At 38.0% G+C, this 16,790-nt stretch overlaps 1 protein-coding gene across 1 annotated transcript; it reads left to right on the top strand.

The window, feature by feature from the left end:
* Window positions 1-6,403: 6,403 nt before the first annotated feature.
* On the top strand, window positions 6,404-8,086 carry LOC145780322 (equilibrative nucleobase transporter 1-like). The gene has a single exon (XM_082592024.1). It carries the CDS (start codon window positions 6,404-6,406, stop codon window positions 8,084-8,086), a length of 1,683 nt encoding a protein of 560 aa, XP_082448150.1.
* Window positions 8,087-16,790: the final 8,704 nt, after the last annotated feature.

The raw sequence follows: 16,790 nt of genomic DNA, 5'->3' as shown, positions 1-16,790 counted from the left end.
AAGAGTTTAATGCACTCATATTTTTAACATTAAGCAATGACATGCGATGTTGTTTAGAGAGAAATTCTGAGCTCGAAGATAGGAAGGGGCCTCACAAATGGAATAGCCTAGGGCCTCTTATGGTCTAAATCCGGCCCTGGCAGTAGCCTACCTACAAGTGTAACAGAAACTGTGATGCATAGCAGGAAAAACCAAGAACGAAGTAACCGGAAAAGCCACTTTTGCCTAAGTTTGCAATTTCATAGTTATCATGGCATATGACCTTATATAGCCTAACTGTTTTTGTAAGAAAATGTGCAGTGATAAAAAATTTCTTAGAAGTAAGTATACTAACATTACAGGGCCTCTTTTAACATATTTCCACCAGAGGGGTAATTTTATCTGTGAGTGTCGTAACAGCTGGAAGGCTTCGCCCGACTCCCCAACTCTTTGTTGACTTCTCTGATGCATAATTCACTAGCAAACTGTTGTTTCATTATTTCCAAGTTTTTCTTTGATACCATCTTATTTGCGTAGAATATTATTTGCTTTGCAGTCCCATGAAACGCATTGTCAGTGTATGATGTGCTGGTGCCAGGGGCGTAGCTAGCATTTTTCTCTTTTTTTGGAGAGGGGGAAATAAACACCAGTGCACGTATCAGTGAACCCGGCAAGTTGACGAAGGCGAAGCAATCAAAAGGGGTCTGGTGGCCACTCCCAGAATTTTTTGAAAAAATGCTTGAGAATTGCGTATTCTAAAAAGAGGCTACTTTTAAACTAAATAAGCAATGAAACTCTGTCGAATTGCCTCCTTTGCTCCCCCTGACTACGCCTCTAGCTGGTGCCGATACACCATCAGTTTCTTCAGTGATATGAAATTTATTTTTTACATTCCCAGTTTCCTGAATTACATTTTTTGTGGTGTCTCTACACTTTCATCTTATTCTAAAATTAATTGATCCCGCATTATTACACGAGATAATTTTGTACTTGTTCGGCTTGGATCTTCATGAAAGGATGAAATTCCAACTTCTGAATCATCACGCTTTTACAATGCAGAATATGCAAATCGTTTTTTTTTTTTGCTGATTTGCAATTTTTTCATTTCATTTTTCAAAATTTTGTTTCGTAATTTCAAAAAAATTTATGTTTTTTCTTCGTTTTAAAGCAAAATTGCTTGTTCTGACTTTACTTCGATTCGTGGATGAATAGACTGCCTGTGTTTCAGATAAACGAACGAATACTAACTGACTGTACAGAAGACCTTGGAAACTCTAATTGGTGACAGCTAATAAGTGCCAACAAGACTAACTGATATGATTGTAATTTTATAAGATAGTTTTTATAGGTCCGATAATCACGTCTATCATATAAAAAATATTTAACTGCAAAGGAATGATGCCAAACTAATAGGCTCTTAACTCTGAGAGGAGATTGTAAAAAGTCGAACAGACAGAGCAATAAACCTTTTACGCGACTGTTACTGATATTACTTAACCTGAGGTGAAAAAGGTTACTAAAAAGTTGAGGGGGCGATTGCCCCCACCACTTTTCCCTTAACAGTGGCCCTGTAACATTAGTCAGAGAAACACAAACTAGCAAGATACCTATACGCGACGCGATCCTAATCCAGTGCCACGACTTCCGGACTGATGAGCTCGCTCTGTAATTGGTTGAGTAGCAGTCATCGGAATATTCAAGTTAAAAAGTTACTTATAAACTTTCACTTTAGAAAAACGCTTCGACGATATTTCGGCGTTTGGTTTAATTTTTTTTTTGTAAATCTGTTTTAGTTATGGGAATTAGTATAAATATAATTAAAGCACATTATTTCCATGCTTTACGTTGACATAGCCTTACATTGCAAAGACGCAACGTAGTTGATAGATTGTCAGTTGAAATAAGAAAACAGACTCCGAATCTATGCAGTTAAATTGCATTAACTTTGTCCAATTCTGATATTTTTCATTTCTTTCCACAACATAGCAACATATATTCTGCATGCTAAGAAAATATTTTCTTACACCGTAACGGAGAAAAGCGTCATCACAGTTTGATGTTACGCTAATGAGTCGAATCGGTGTTGCCTTTTTGGGTTTGGTTGCCGACTTTTGCTTTCCACTTCATTTACATTTCAGTTAGAATTCTTTTTAAAGCGTGAGTGTAGCCAGTGAGGACTGAGGAAGCCATTTAAAAAGAAATGAAGGACTTGGTGAAGACTGAAGGAAGTTAGCAAGACAGACAATTATTTGTACTTGTTCTTTTTTGTTTTTGTACTTTCGGTGTTGTGATGATCAATGCGAAACTTACATTAGCTACTTGGAGTGATAAACCTATGCGTGCATTGTATTGTGTTTCTGATCCAAGGTAACCGGACTTTCCCACTTGCTTCACAAGTCAATTCAAAAGGCGGAAATAGATGTTCTCTTTTTTTCCTGATGAAACTTATGAGCTAATAATTTCATTCAAGTAGGCTACTATACTTGATGTAGCTTCAAATAGCAGCTATTTAGATGAGATTGCAATGTCTCTTTTGCTTATCAACCAAGACTGACAAACATTTTTAAGCAAAATCAATGTTGTAACCGGAAGATGAAATGGCGTAGGCAAATATTACTGCAGCCTTCACAAAATAGTGTTCAGATACGCCATTAGTTTCAAGAAGGCTATGCAGCAGAAGAGAATATTCATCATGTTCAGATACACAAGAGAAAATGAAGAAAGCAATTCGTGAATTGATTGATTGATTGATTGAATCTTTATCCTCGGACTGGGAAAGCTTCTTGCAGAGCTTAATCCTGGCAGTTTCGCATACTTGTAGAGGCTTTGAACCACTGACGCAGGCCCGGTCACCGAGATTGACAGAGTGAAGTTTCCGATTGTTGAAGTCTTGTTGCCGGGGAACTATTCCATCCATTAGATGCCGCTGAATGGAGAGCAGTCCTTAACGTGCGTTGCTCAAGTGCACACCCCGAGAGTCGAACCAGCGCCGCTTGATCTTGAAGCTTCTTCGTTCCAGAAGTGACGCGCTAACCAATTGAGCTATCGGGGCGGAGCAGTAAAATTTTTAAAAGCACTGTAGGCTACGATGAAAACTTCATACTCAGAGCTTGAAAATCTTTGACAGTAACTGTAGTTGGAGGTTTTAGCGACCGTTGTTTTGCAGTTGCACTAACTTGATGTATGGTCGAAGTAGATTTTGACTTGGATGATTTGGCTTGAGTAGTTTCCTAGCTGGTTTATCACTGCATTACAGCAAGTTGCCAGCTTTTACCTGCCAACTTGTAATCTTGTCAGAAATAAAAGACATTCAATAAAGTCGGTGGCGTAGCCAAGGGGGGGGGGGGGGGGGGGGTTTTTGGGGGTTGCAACCCCCCCTTTGGCACGCGTGTGACGTCACGATATTGAGAATGATGCTTTCAGTCTAAAAAAAGTTGCCTAATTTTAAACAAAATTGCATTAAAAGAGCGAGTTTTGCCAATACCAAACATTCAAACATCTCAGCCAGGAATTAGCAACAAGAAAACACAGAGACTTAGCTTTTTTTCCGAAAAATGCCGAAGAAAACATGGTTTTATCCTTTGGCTATGCTACCGGACAGCACCATTTTACAGGAATATTCGTACCCACATTTTTGTTGAAAATGCTCTCAGAATGCACCAAATTCAAAGTAAATTTTCAAAATTTTCTGGGGGAGGCCCCCCAGACCCCCCGCCGTTGGGTGGTCAAAACCTCCCCCTTTCTAAATTCCTGGCTACGCTACTGAATAAAGTTAAAACTACTTTCACGAAACGCTAAGTTTGTGTCGTAGCCCTAATGTAATGCTATGCCTCTGCATCATCATCGGTATCCGCTTTGTTCAACTTTGGGATGGATTCAACTTTTTCCAGACGAATGCCTTCTAAAATCTTTTGTTAAACAAACAACGTAGAACTACAGCGTTGGAGCATAACGTTAATTCAATGACCGAAGACGTAATGTTGATGTTATTTCATTAGTATAGAGTACGACATTAATTTATAGTGAAATGATGCAAAACGAACAAGTTTTAACCTTGTTGAAGTCTAGAATGCGCAAGTTGATTAATTGAAAAAATGCAAGGTATTTATGAGATAAGACGAAAATTACACGGCGAAAATGAACCAAGTTCATACAAGCCGTTTTCAAGCTTCAACAGATATTTGTTTGACACTAAAACGAGAAACGAATTGGAATAACACTTATTGCTTCTTTCGTCCTTGCCACGGACTTTCAAGATTTGCAATATTTTTTGCATTATTAAAACAAGGGTAAATGTTGCAAAAATTGTTTTTTTTTAAATGGTTATAACCAAGTCATCAGTATTGGCTGCCTTCAAATGGAACGTTTCAGACCTAAGTGATTGCTACTATCAGCAACAGCAGTAGGCTATATCCCGTGCAAGCCTGTAAAGTACATGTAAAATAATGTAGAATATTTTTTTCGTTTCAATGTATAGCACTTCAGTAAAAAAGAAGTAGTTTAGGGACTAGCTTGATCTGAACCAAAGTAAATTCGTTGCTGAGTTGATTTCACATCTGACCCAGCAATTTTCATTGTTTCTTATGAAACCGCAAATTTAGTGACATGGTTCAGCGAGAACTCAAGCTAAAAATACAAGCCAATCTTTCACAAGTCTGTCGGCAAATTACGTATTTTTCACATGGGGAATTTGGTTTTAGGATTGTAAACCTTTTTAAGCCTAGTAAGTTGGCCTAGACTAGAGTGTTAAAGAGGAGATTATTATTAGATTAACTCCCGATTATTTAAGTAACTGTGCACTGACATGGATGCAATCCATCACGTATGCCTACTTCTGTTTCATGCAAATACTTGATGGCTTTCAAGAGGAAACGTAACCAAGCGAGTGTTAGAGCTCAGAGACGAGCTTAAATTATTTTTTAACCTTTAAATAAAGTTTGAATTTGTTTCATTGCTGAATGATGACAGATGGATTAGATTCCTTGCTTATTTGGTTGATATGTTTGGTCCATTGAATAAACTAAATCTGAAAATGCCAGGGAAAAACACCAATATACTGTATATATTCAATCATCAACATGGGTTATCTGTATCCATGAGCCATTGACATATTGATACCATGGGAATTTACAAACTGTACTATTTCCATGCTGGCTCAAGGAAGGTTAGAAGAGAGTGATTAATTTATGTCACTGTCATTAGGAGATTGTCTTAAGGTACTAGAAAGCTCTGCTGTCCTGGTCACAGGGGGAGTAGCCTACGTTTGTCTGGCCTCCACCTTTCGACCAGCCTGGCTTGAGTGGTCCTTCCAGGAGCAGATGCCAGTACCGCTCAGTATTTAAAGATGCTTTGGAAGCTTTCACCAGCCAGCTTGATAATAATTGAAAGAGAAAAGTTAGAATGAACAATTGAACATGTTACCATGTTCAAAGAATTATCATCTGTGCTGGTTGTTGACGGCAAAAGAATTGATTTTGCAACATCTCACAGTAGTGGCATCTCCAGCAAACAAACATTTTGTTATTCATCTCACAATAGTGGCCTCGTTTATTTGGCAATTTTAAAGAAGTCAAAAGTGTTGTTAAAGGAGCTTGGCCTGGCAATAGCGTTGTTCGACTAATTTTGTTGCTGCGGTATTCTAAGATAAATAGGCTATTAATAATATGTAATGCCTGATACTGGGTATACGAAATGCGTTCTTTTCTAGCATAAGAGTCAACTTACCTAAAATTTTATTAGTGCGGCCCGCCACAGCTCTCTCAATTGCCAAAGTGACCCGCATGCAAAAAAGGTGGGTGACCCCTGGGTTAGGCTAAAGCTTTGCTATATTCATATTGGATAGATGGGGCCATAGTGTACTGGATAAAACTTGGGCCATAGTGTAGTATAGCCGTGCAGCCACACGATTTGCGGTCGAAAATAAAAGTTTCGAAGCAGGTTAGGTTATATTATTTTTGCTTTGGTAATGTAACACGAAAGCCACTATACGAGAGGCGATACGATACTCGAAAAGAAGTTGTCGAAACCCCGTTACTGTATAATCAGCGATTCAACGCTAGAATTCTCTGCGCAGCTCGGGTTAGATGAAGTGGAAACACCCGCAACAATGGAACGGGTTACGAAATTCAGTCAAAGCACTTCGCATGCCTGCTTGTATTAAGGGAAAATTGTTGTGCTTTTTGTAAAAGGTAAAAGGATAAACTTTCCCACTAATCTAAATTTCAAAGCGTTTTAAGCTTAGGCACTCAGCAAGTCTACTTGTTGATTTTAAAAACTCAAAGTTAAAAGTTTTCTTAAGTGAATTTATTGAGGTTAAATAAGCTTTTTATTTTCAGATATTTAATTTTATCAACGAAGGTTGTTCTTTTGTTAATCAACAACCAACTGCAATTGCACAAAAGGTTGTGCACTGATATTGTTGACAATGAAAATACAAAACATTTTGTGTTTACTTGCTGCTGTGCTGGAGACATTGCTGTTTGCTGGACTTGCTTATGGCTGGCCGTCGTTGGTTTCAGTTTTGATCGCGGAAGGATATTTTTCAGATTTATGCCTACCAAGTGCACTAGAGGATTTTATGTCAAATTCCTCAAAAGAAAGGACTCCAATGAGTGCAACAACTATGGCGGCTAACGAATACAATGGAAGCAGCAGCTTTGCCACAACTTCTATACCTCCTGGATGGACGACTTTATCATTAAGGAACGCTACAGAATGTACCAGACAACAGGAAAACTTCTCTCTTGTGTACACTATCATGTTTGCTCTCACCCTTCTCTTCAGCTTTGCGTATGGTACTTTGTTTGATAAATTCGGGACTTGGGCTACAAAAGCAGTCAGCATTGCATCTGTTACAACCGGTTTAATTTTGCTAATAGCGTCCGATTCTTCTACATCGTGGGTTTTATTTATTGCCATGCCGCTGTTAAATAGTGGTGGCAACAGCCTACTGAGTACGAACATACAAGTAAGTAATCTCTTTGGAGAAGCAAGAAATTCAGTCGCTTCTCTCATCACTGGAGCAATATTTTCATCTAGCGGTGTATTCCTTCTTGTGAGGACAGCATATGCAAATGGAGTTGAATTGAAACAATGCTTTTACTTCATGCTTGCTTGTACATCTTTTCTGTGGCTGAAAACATTTTTTTTGATGCCACGCACATTTCTTCTTTTTCCGCAACCCGAGAAAGCACAAAAATATGGAATTATAGATGAATGCAGAAAACAAAGAAGAGAAAGCTTTGCGGTCACTCTCAGAAGACCAGGTCCAGAAAGAAAGAAGTGGAATAGTCGTCGTGTGCGATCCATGAGAGGAATAACATTTATAGAAACGCAGAATACAGCAAATTTTAAAGCGTGTGTTTGCAATCCTTTGTATTGGTCTGGAACTTTTTTCTTTGCAATTTGCACCCTTCGTACGTCTTTTTATTATGCAACTTTTAACATCTCCATAAACCAATTGGCAGAACGTGACGACGTTGTTGGTTATACGAATGCGTTTAACATAGTAGTTATCACAGGAGTAGCAATATCGCTATTGAATGGTGCGATTAATGATTTTATGACAAAAAGGTTTGAAATGAAAGAGGCAAATGAGCATTTGGCTCGCCGTAAGGCCTTGTTGATATCTACATGCAGTACTACCACTATTGCTGTTATAATGTCTGCGTTTGCATCCATTCACGTGTTGCCATTGCAATATTTAACATTCATAACCGTTGTGTTTTTGCAAAGCTTTTCTTTAACTACCGCCATCATGCTTTTGACAACAATGTTTCCAATTGCACATTTTGGAAAGTTGTTTGGACTACAATTTGTCACAGCTGGTCTTTTCGCATTCCTGCAATATCCTTTAACGATTCTTGGAACCAACCTTTTGGGTGAAGATTTTACTGGTATAAATATTGCATTTATTCTTGTATGCTTTTTATTGTACTTGCATGCTCTTTTTCTTTACAAAAATCTGAAGACTGACTTACCGAACGCGGCTTCTGAAGAAGATGGAAGCAATGAAGCCGATGTGCTGCGAGATCAAAAAGAACAGAATCGTAGTAAATATTTAAAATCATTTCGAGCATTAGAACAATCTCCTTTGTCAAAAGAATGATCACTGGTCAACAACGTTTTCAAAGCAGCATGTTCCAGAGAAGAACGTTAGAGGTTTTAACAAACTTTGACCATCTGGCAGAACCGTTGAGAGGATAATTTTGACCCGGTACTAAGGTTCTCGTACTCCAAATCAACACTCTTTGATGAAAAACCCATTACTGTATATCCTAAAAATACGTGGTGGTATTTTTAAGTTCTCGGGCCCCTTGGAAAGGTTACCGGCCTCTAATATCATCCCAGGTCAGAGTCAAAAAGTACCTCTTGGACTCCCCTTGTCAACGGTATCGTTTGCTGATTTGAATAACTCAACCCCGAAGCCTGATAGAAAGGCTACAGATTGCCAACAAAGACTTGCATCATAATCATGTCTTTGCTTGGTGTTTATAATAGTTCAGTGCATAAGCGAGCAGAAAAAAGGCATGGTGATCTAAATAAATTTTTTAGTTACATGCACAACGATATAATTTTAGTATTATTTTATCAAGCTACCAGTATCATCTATTCTGCATTAGAGTAATGTCATTTATGATCTCGAAAATTTGTGGTCTGCAGAAATTTGTTCAATTTTTGATACATCCGCGTGTGTTTCTTTGCCATGCCATTATTTTAATCAATAATGTGTTGTTTTCACCACTTATTCTTTGTAGGCTTACTCCAAACACCTTGTTGTATTTGAATTGAATTTAATTCTATATGCATCCTCGAATAATTTCCAATTGATTTAGTTTACGAAAGTCACAGAATCGTTTGCAGAAGTTCTTATATTTGCATCAACAGCACATGTGGAAAAAACAATACAAGATTATAATGTGAACTAGGTTATTTTAATGTTTGCTGACGATGATGGGAGTGGCAGAAGGACCGAACTGGTCATCAAGTCTGCCACACCCGTGTGGTGTCATAGCTTATTTGACATGGAACGGTGTCGGAGTTCAACGCAAATATATATTGTATACATTACAAAATAAAAAAGTACTTGCAATTATTCTTTAGTAGAAACAGACAACGTTTAGAGTGATGTTCTTCGTGTCGAGCTCCGACAACTTACCAATGAAGAGCTCCATAAATGGGTGTTCACATCAGTAACGCATCCAAGGGAGCGATTGAAGCGATTGCCTTTCTAAAACACAGGAAAGTTGTTCACGTTGTATTGTATTTGCAAGATTGGATTACTGTAGACATCATTGTGTAATGTGTATTGCTGTAATCACCCTTCAAAGCTACTTGTTGAATTCGTCCCTAGCCCACAGCAGTTTCAAGGGAATTGTATTAATTTTTTTTATAAATAACTACATGATTTATTGGTTTATATTTTTTTGTTGTGTCCAGGCATATTCTATCAGTGGTTGTTGATATGCAGTAGCCTATAATGAGTGTGCGGAAAGCCTAAGTTATTCTTAACGTTGCCGGTTGGGTTGCGACATATGTAAATTTGTGTGGAATATATCTTGAAAATTAACTAACTGCAGACAGGACGCCGCTGTTTCGACCCTAGGTTTTATCAGTGCAGTAGAGGTACACTAGACTTGAACGCTATTTTACTATATGAGTGATTTAGCGTGGTGAATTTCCATTTGTGGTAGCCTACGCAAGGAACCATATTTGGGTACTTTCACCCACCTTGCCAAAGTGCTCGAACTGCCAGAGTGGTGAGCTATGCGCAATGCAGTAACAAGGTGTCTGCTGGCAAAGTGCTCAATTGGTGAGCAAGAGCATTACATTTATCATGTATGTTTTCTTTTGGAAACTCGGATTTGCTTTAGATTGATTTCTGCGTGGGCTGCCGGAAGATACAGAGTAGCCTAGGCTTGGTAAGCAACGAACAATTTTTGCAAAATGATAGTAGGCTACTACTTATATTAAACTTTGGTAGAGAGTTTGCATGTTTGAACCATGGACAATTATCTAATTATATTAATATAGATGAGTGATGCATAGACATTAGACAAGGTACTCATTTTTGAACGAATGCAAAATTTCGTATGTAAAATCTGTACCAGATGTTGTGAGACTTTGGTGGCTATAGAAAACCCTTCTGAAAGGCATCTTACGTCACGATTTATTTTACTAACTCCGACCACAGTTGTTGAGAAGAAATCATCCCCGGCCCAAAAGGACCCCCTTGTCAACGCTACTGACTTCGACCAATCTTTTTCCATACGACCAGCTCATATTGGCTAAGTATTATCTTTTGCTACACATGTAAGTTTGTAAGATTCGAGAAATATGTGTTGCTGTTTAGACAGGAATGAACGTCTAATATTGGAACCTATACAAAATCTGCAACCTTTACAACTCGCACTAATCTTTGCAGTCACCTGACCATGGAGACCAAGACACACAAACATTTCCTGTAGGTCTAGTAAAATACAATAAATTAAGAAGTTGAATTATGCAAACAAGAGCTGTTTGAAATGCAAAAATGTACCAAGGGCATCACAGAAGCTATATTGATTGAATCTTTTTTCGAACTGCTGGGGTAGTTTCTATGAGAGCTTAATCCTGGCATATTCGCATCCTTGTAGAGGCTTTGAACCACTGAAGCAGGCTCTGTCACTTATAGTTTGACATGGTAAAAGTTCAGATTGTTGAAGTGTGGTGTCTGTAAATCATTCCACTCACTAGGACCACTATGTACAGTACCGCTAAATGGAAAGCACTCCTTGAAATGCGTTGCTTATGCTCACACCCCGAGAGTCGAACTAGTGCCGCTTGATCTTGCATTTTTTGTTGTTGCAGATTTATCACTCTACAGCTGACATGATTGTTTGGTGATTGTACGATAAGTTACTACCACTAAGATGGCAAACTGTACATAATTTTGGTTGGTTCGGTTTTGGTTTTGAATCTTCATCCTCGAAATGACAACGCCTTGACAGGTTATTGCTGGTAGTTTTGCATGCTTGTAGAGGCTTTTAACGCTGGGCCGGTTACCGAGATTGACAGAGTGAAGTTTACAATTGTTGAAATGTTGTTGCTGGGGAATTATTCCATCCATTAAGTGCTGCTGAACGGAGAGCAGTCCTTAAAATGCGTTGCTCAAGCGCTTGTTTTCAATGATATACATCTCAATGAGTTGCATTTGTTGAAACTTTGCATATTTGAAGTCAAGTCCAAGCGGTTACATTAGCTTATACTTATGAAAAGCAGGTTTTTTGCCACCTAGTGGTTAGAATCTTTAAAACTAGCAGCAAAAATGAACTCACCGCCCTTGAAAATGGGGGGTTAGACACCAGTTTTGCTTCAATTGGATGAACATTTAAGGAGATAATTGTTGTTATGTTTTGGCCACTAGAGGCAGTATTGCGCTATGGGAGAGTACAAAACTGCCCATATTTCTGCTTCCCATTGGCCAATTCAGATAATTTTTTTTTAATTATGCAGAATGAAGAGGGGTATGTTTCCAAAGTAAATATGCAGTTGCATCTTGTAAGAAGCTCCATCTAGTGGCGATAATGTGAAGAAAATGCTGTTAGTCTCCTTAGAAAATGGCCGGGTGGGGGGTTAAACTTTGTCCAATCAAAATGAAACTTTGCAAAAGTTGTTTTCTAAGATAACCTCATCAGCAAAAAAAGTTCAGGCTTTTTGCTAAAGGTCAGAGGGCAAATGGTGCACCCTAACGGATATAGCGATATTGACAGGTATCATCTCGGAAAATGCTTAATATAACAAAAACGGTCAGGCTAGTGCAAGTAAGAGGTTTATTTTTGAAATCTACACAAAATTTCAGTCTAGAAACACTTGTCAAACCTTACTGACCCTGACAGTCAAATAAATCGACCTGGCTCCCGGTCTATATGGTTTTATTTATTGTCGCTCTGCAACTGCTGCGTTTATGATGTCATCAGCTCATCACATTATCACCCTACTTCTTCTCACTGTGTTATGCAAGAAAGAACACAATCCGTACAGTTTTTAAAGTCTCGCTTTGGCCCGACCTGAAATCAATCTTAGATTAACCAACATAAGAGCCAAAGGTGCTATCCACTCGGTCACTAAGCTGGCCAATCAAGCAAGATGAGTTTTTTGACATGGATTTAAACATTAAATCCATGTCTGAAAAATCAATTTTGTTGGCTAGGCTGGCGTTGTTTGCAAAGGGACTCAGTGAACATTCCGGACAGAAACAAAGGACAAAATGATGTTTTGCATTGATCTAATGTCTGAAAATGTTGAATCAATGCAAAAAAACGCTTCTAACTTGTCAGCTTGAAATGTTTCATTGAGGATGCATGACGTTTGACTAACGTATAACAACGAAAGATTGCCTCCAAGTATTTTACTTCGGGAAGACATTCGCTTGCTTGCAGCAACGCAGTAAACTAAACCAATCCGCAACAATTGCCCGCAACAATTGCCCGCAACAAACCGCAACTACTGTGAATGTGCCAGAACTGCAGTTTCAATTTGATAGCATGAGCCAGTTTTTGGTTTTGTGTTGAGCAATTCGTTAAAGAAGATGCTAAGTGCAATCAAAGTATGGGCATTGGGTTCAAAGTTTACAAGTTCGCCTCAAAAAAAGACAAGTTGTCCAGTGCGATACCAGTCAAAGTCTCTACTAAACGCGCATTCTTCAGATGATGACAAAGAAAATAATGCCAAGGTAAGCAGGTCTAATTTTTTATTTGAAACTGAATGACTCTGCCAGCTAAGTTTAACCCTTTGAGGACCATAAACTTTTGAGACATGTTTTATTGAAATATTGATGATTTTTACTACAAGTTTATCACTTTAAAGAGGTATTTGAAAAAAAATTAAATTTTATTTGTTTCAAATAGAAGTTACGCTGTGGTACATATGTGTACCATTGGTCCTTAAGGGTAATGTGTTTAGTATCATTGCTAGCATGGTTTTACACAGTGGCGGCTGGTGATGTTTGTGAGCAGTGGGGCTGCAATGAATAGTTGGGGGGGGGGCGAAGTCTGCCGCTGAGTTCGCCGAAGGCGAACGACTTCGCGGAGGGTCTGGGGGATCTCCTCCCAGAAAAATTTGAAATATCACATTAAATTTGGTGCGTTCTGAGCATGTTTTTACCCCAAATTTTGAAAAAATGCATTCAAACTTTGTTGAAAAGTTGATATTCCTAAGCTGTATTTTAAAAAACCTAATAGTATTGCTTTGGAGACAAACTTTACTGGTATTGAGCTTAGTCTTGACTAGCCTATAGCCGTTGCATGCAAGGTTCAAGTGATTTTGAGATGCCCTAGGCTGGACTAGCACTTCCTATAACCTGTTGAATACCCTAACTCTGCAGCTAACACTTCTACATTCATGGATCATCGCTACTCTGCGAAATAAAAACTAGCTTCAAAAAGTCTTTAAAGTTATGATATTCGGTTAGGTGGGGCTGTTTTCAAAGGCTCACACGGCGACGACGACAAAAATCATAATTGCTTGTACAGTAGGCCTATTGACATAATTCGCGCCAAATTATAGAAATTTTTCAACCGGAATTAATGCTATCAGTTAAATTTATCTTTGCATGTAGCTCTAAATTACATTCCTAAAATATTACGTGTTAATTATATTAAAATTTCACAACAACAGTCTTAATTTTAAAGCTTTTCCCACATCACTATATCCCTCCATTAGACTAATAGAATTTACCCTTCAGGACCTTTGGTACATATGTGTACCATAAAAGTTTAGCATTGTCTAGCAACATGTTTTTTAATTTTTTTATGGTTTTACTGATGGGATAAGTCAGATTAATCACTAAACATTGATGTAGAATAAAAATTATATATTTTTTTTATTTTTTACTTGTCTTGTTGATCTTTCAAAGTTTACCGTTTCAAACCCTGACCAATTCACCAAACAAAACCAGTTAAAGCAAAGCTAAAACAAAATACAATTTCCAAATTTTTTTTATTCATAAATAGATTATCTATTTAAGAAACGTTTAGAGACAAATACTTTTTGATAACTACAAGAAAATGATTAGAAATCGTGAAAAAAGTTCATGGTACACATATATACCAACGGTCCTCAAAGGGTTAAAGGCTGCTAGTTGATGATTCTGCGACTGCAATTTTTTAAAAGTTGTGTTTTTATCTCACGAAAGTATGTCTGGACCAGTGCTTCCACTTTTACAAAGCTAGATTACCACTTGTATTACCACATTTGTCCTCAGATTACCACATTTTCTACTGAGATTTTTACCCGATCTTAACCGTATTTCGACTTACTTTTACATTAACACAGTGGCTATTTTTACCCACTTGTTGCCATAGTTACTATCAGGTGTTGTCAGAGTTAGGATTAAAGTTAGTAAGGGTTTTAAGGTAAGACTTAGGAATAAGGTTAGGGTTTTGATCTTTACCCAGAACTAAGAATTTTTCTAAAATGCAAGTTTTTGTTTTCAACAGCTTTAAACTTTTCTCAAATTACTACAGAATTCCTTATCCGGCAACGCTATTATTTGGTTATATTTACACTATATAGTGTAAAATAAGGCCTAAAACAACTACTCAGTTTATTAGCAGAACGTCCGAAATAAGAAAGCAAAGTACCAGTAGCTTAGCCGGGAATTTTGAAAGGGGGGGTTTTGACGGCCGCCGGGCTTCGCCCGCCGGCCTCTTCGCCAAAGGCGACACCCAGCGGCGGGGGGCGGGAGGCCTGGGGGGCCTCTCCAGAAAATTTTGAAAAATTACTTTAAATTTAGTGCATGCTGAGAGCATTTTCAACAAAAATATGGGTATAAATATTCCTGTAAAATGGTGCTGTCTGGTGGCATAGCAAAAGAATAACATCATGTTTTCTTGGGCATTTTTCGGTAATAAAGCTAAGTCTTTATGTTTTCTTGTTGCTAATTCCTGGCTGAGATATTTGAATGATTAGTATTCGCAAAACTCGCTCTTTTAATGCAGTTTCGTTTAAAATTAGGCAAACTTTGTTTTAGAGACATTGAGACTGAAAGCATCATTCTCAATATCGTGACGTCACACGCGTGCCAAAGGGGGGGTTGTAACCCCCCACCCCCCCCCCCCTGGTTACGCCACTGCAAAGTACTGTACTTGACACCGCAGCTAGAATCTGAAAGACATCTTGACTATGAATATGATCACATGGTCACCCTACCTTCAAAGTCAAAAGTCAGGACGCATTCCACAATCAAACCGAAAACAGCGGAACATGCTAGTCACATGCTGTTATAAGTAGTTTTTTGCATATCTGTTCGATTTTGGAGGACAACAGTTTAAATGCTCTTATTTATTGATAGTATTTTATGTCAAATTTTCAAAATTTATAATTTCCACCCTTTGGCAACATTTCCACACAAAATTTCCATATTACCACATTTTTACCACAAATTTTTCATTACCACATTTTTACTACAAGCATGATGAAAATTCCACAATTGTGGTAATTACCACAAAAGTGGAAGCGCTGGTCTGGACAGCGCCTCAAAGCGTGTGAAAAAACCGAGGAACCGATGACGATTGCAGTCTGACAGAAAGAATGCAGTAATAATGCGATTACATCAGAAAACAATAGTCAAATATTGACTTCCTCAAAATGACAAAATTAAGCCAAAACTACAAAACAGCATTAAAACAAAAGCTCCCCAGTCAGCGATCAGTTCTTTTTTACTAACGTCTGCAGATGTTAAATCAATGTAAAAAAGACTGCTTTGCTAGCTGGGTTCTTGCGCTGCGAGCTGTGTACCCCAACACGCTACGAAGAAATGGGTTAAGAGACTTGTTTAAAGTTAGTGAATGAATTAACTGATATGAATCTTTCAAAAGACAAAGATTGGAAAGGATAGATAAGAGCATTGTTTGCACCTCCTGCATTGCATAATGTCTTGTTTAAATGATTTGATGTGGCTTTAAAAGCATCTAATTAAAGATAAATTTAATGAGATGTTATGGCTGTAATTGCATTTAGTATTAAAAGTTTCTTTTGAATGTCATTCACAATGGATTCCTTTTATAATAACGGTCATAGAAAAAAAAGCACTAAAATGGTTTGTGTGAAAGAATTTGCTCATTGTTATTACGCTTTTCTTTTTTTGTTCGTCGCCATTTAAGAGCTAGTCATCGTTTTATCCAACGGTTTCACAAACAGCTGCTCCTGAATGTCATGATCGTTTTCGGCCGTGTTTTCGGTCGTATTTTCGGTGGTGTTTCTTATTTCCTGTTCTCAACGATCAGTTTGCCTTCGCTCTCCTTCCAGCTTTTTCGGGTGCTGCAGGAAAAGCCGTTGGATTTAGCTGGACCTCTAACATGAAAATCTAAAAATTATTCTTCCACCCTATTTCTGCTGCTCACAATTTTTACTTCCCAATTATCACCGACTGCTAATTTTTACGTTTTTTGATATTACTTAGTTTACGATCTAATGGCGTACTCTTAACCCTAAACCTCCCTCTCCCTTGCGTACGCTACTGCTACAATCTAACGCAATACTGGCTCAAAACCATGATCTCGAGATTGAACGTAAATAAGCCAATGAGGGGGGAGTGTAAACTGAAGCGTGGTCATTAAATATTTTATTTTTTAAATACTTACAAGATACTTAAATACTTAGGCTACATTTTAATTTTATTTAAACTGCTGTTCTATCCCTTTCTGACTGCTTCATCTATGATCTAACCTCCTTTTCACCGCTCCCGGTTGTTGTTGCGCAAATATTATTTGCGAGGATGTCAGAGAGCAGCCAATTGAACATTTTCGATTTCATATCAATTCTGAAGTTTT

The sequence above is a fragment of the Aplidium turbinatum genome, chromosome 11, assembly GCF_918807975.1.
Source record: "Aplidium turbinatum chromosome 11, kaAplTurb1.1, whole genome shotgun sequence".
NCBI lineage: Eukaryota > Metazoa > Chordata > Ascidiacea > Aplousobranchia > Polyclinidae > Aplidium > Aplidium turbinatum.
This window is presented reverse-complemented; position numbering and strand designations above follow the sequence as displayed.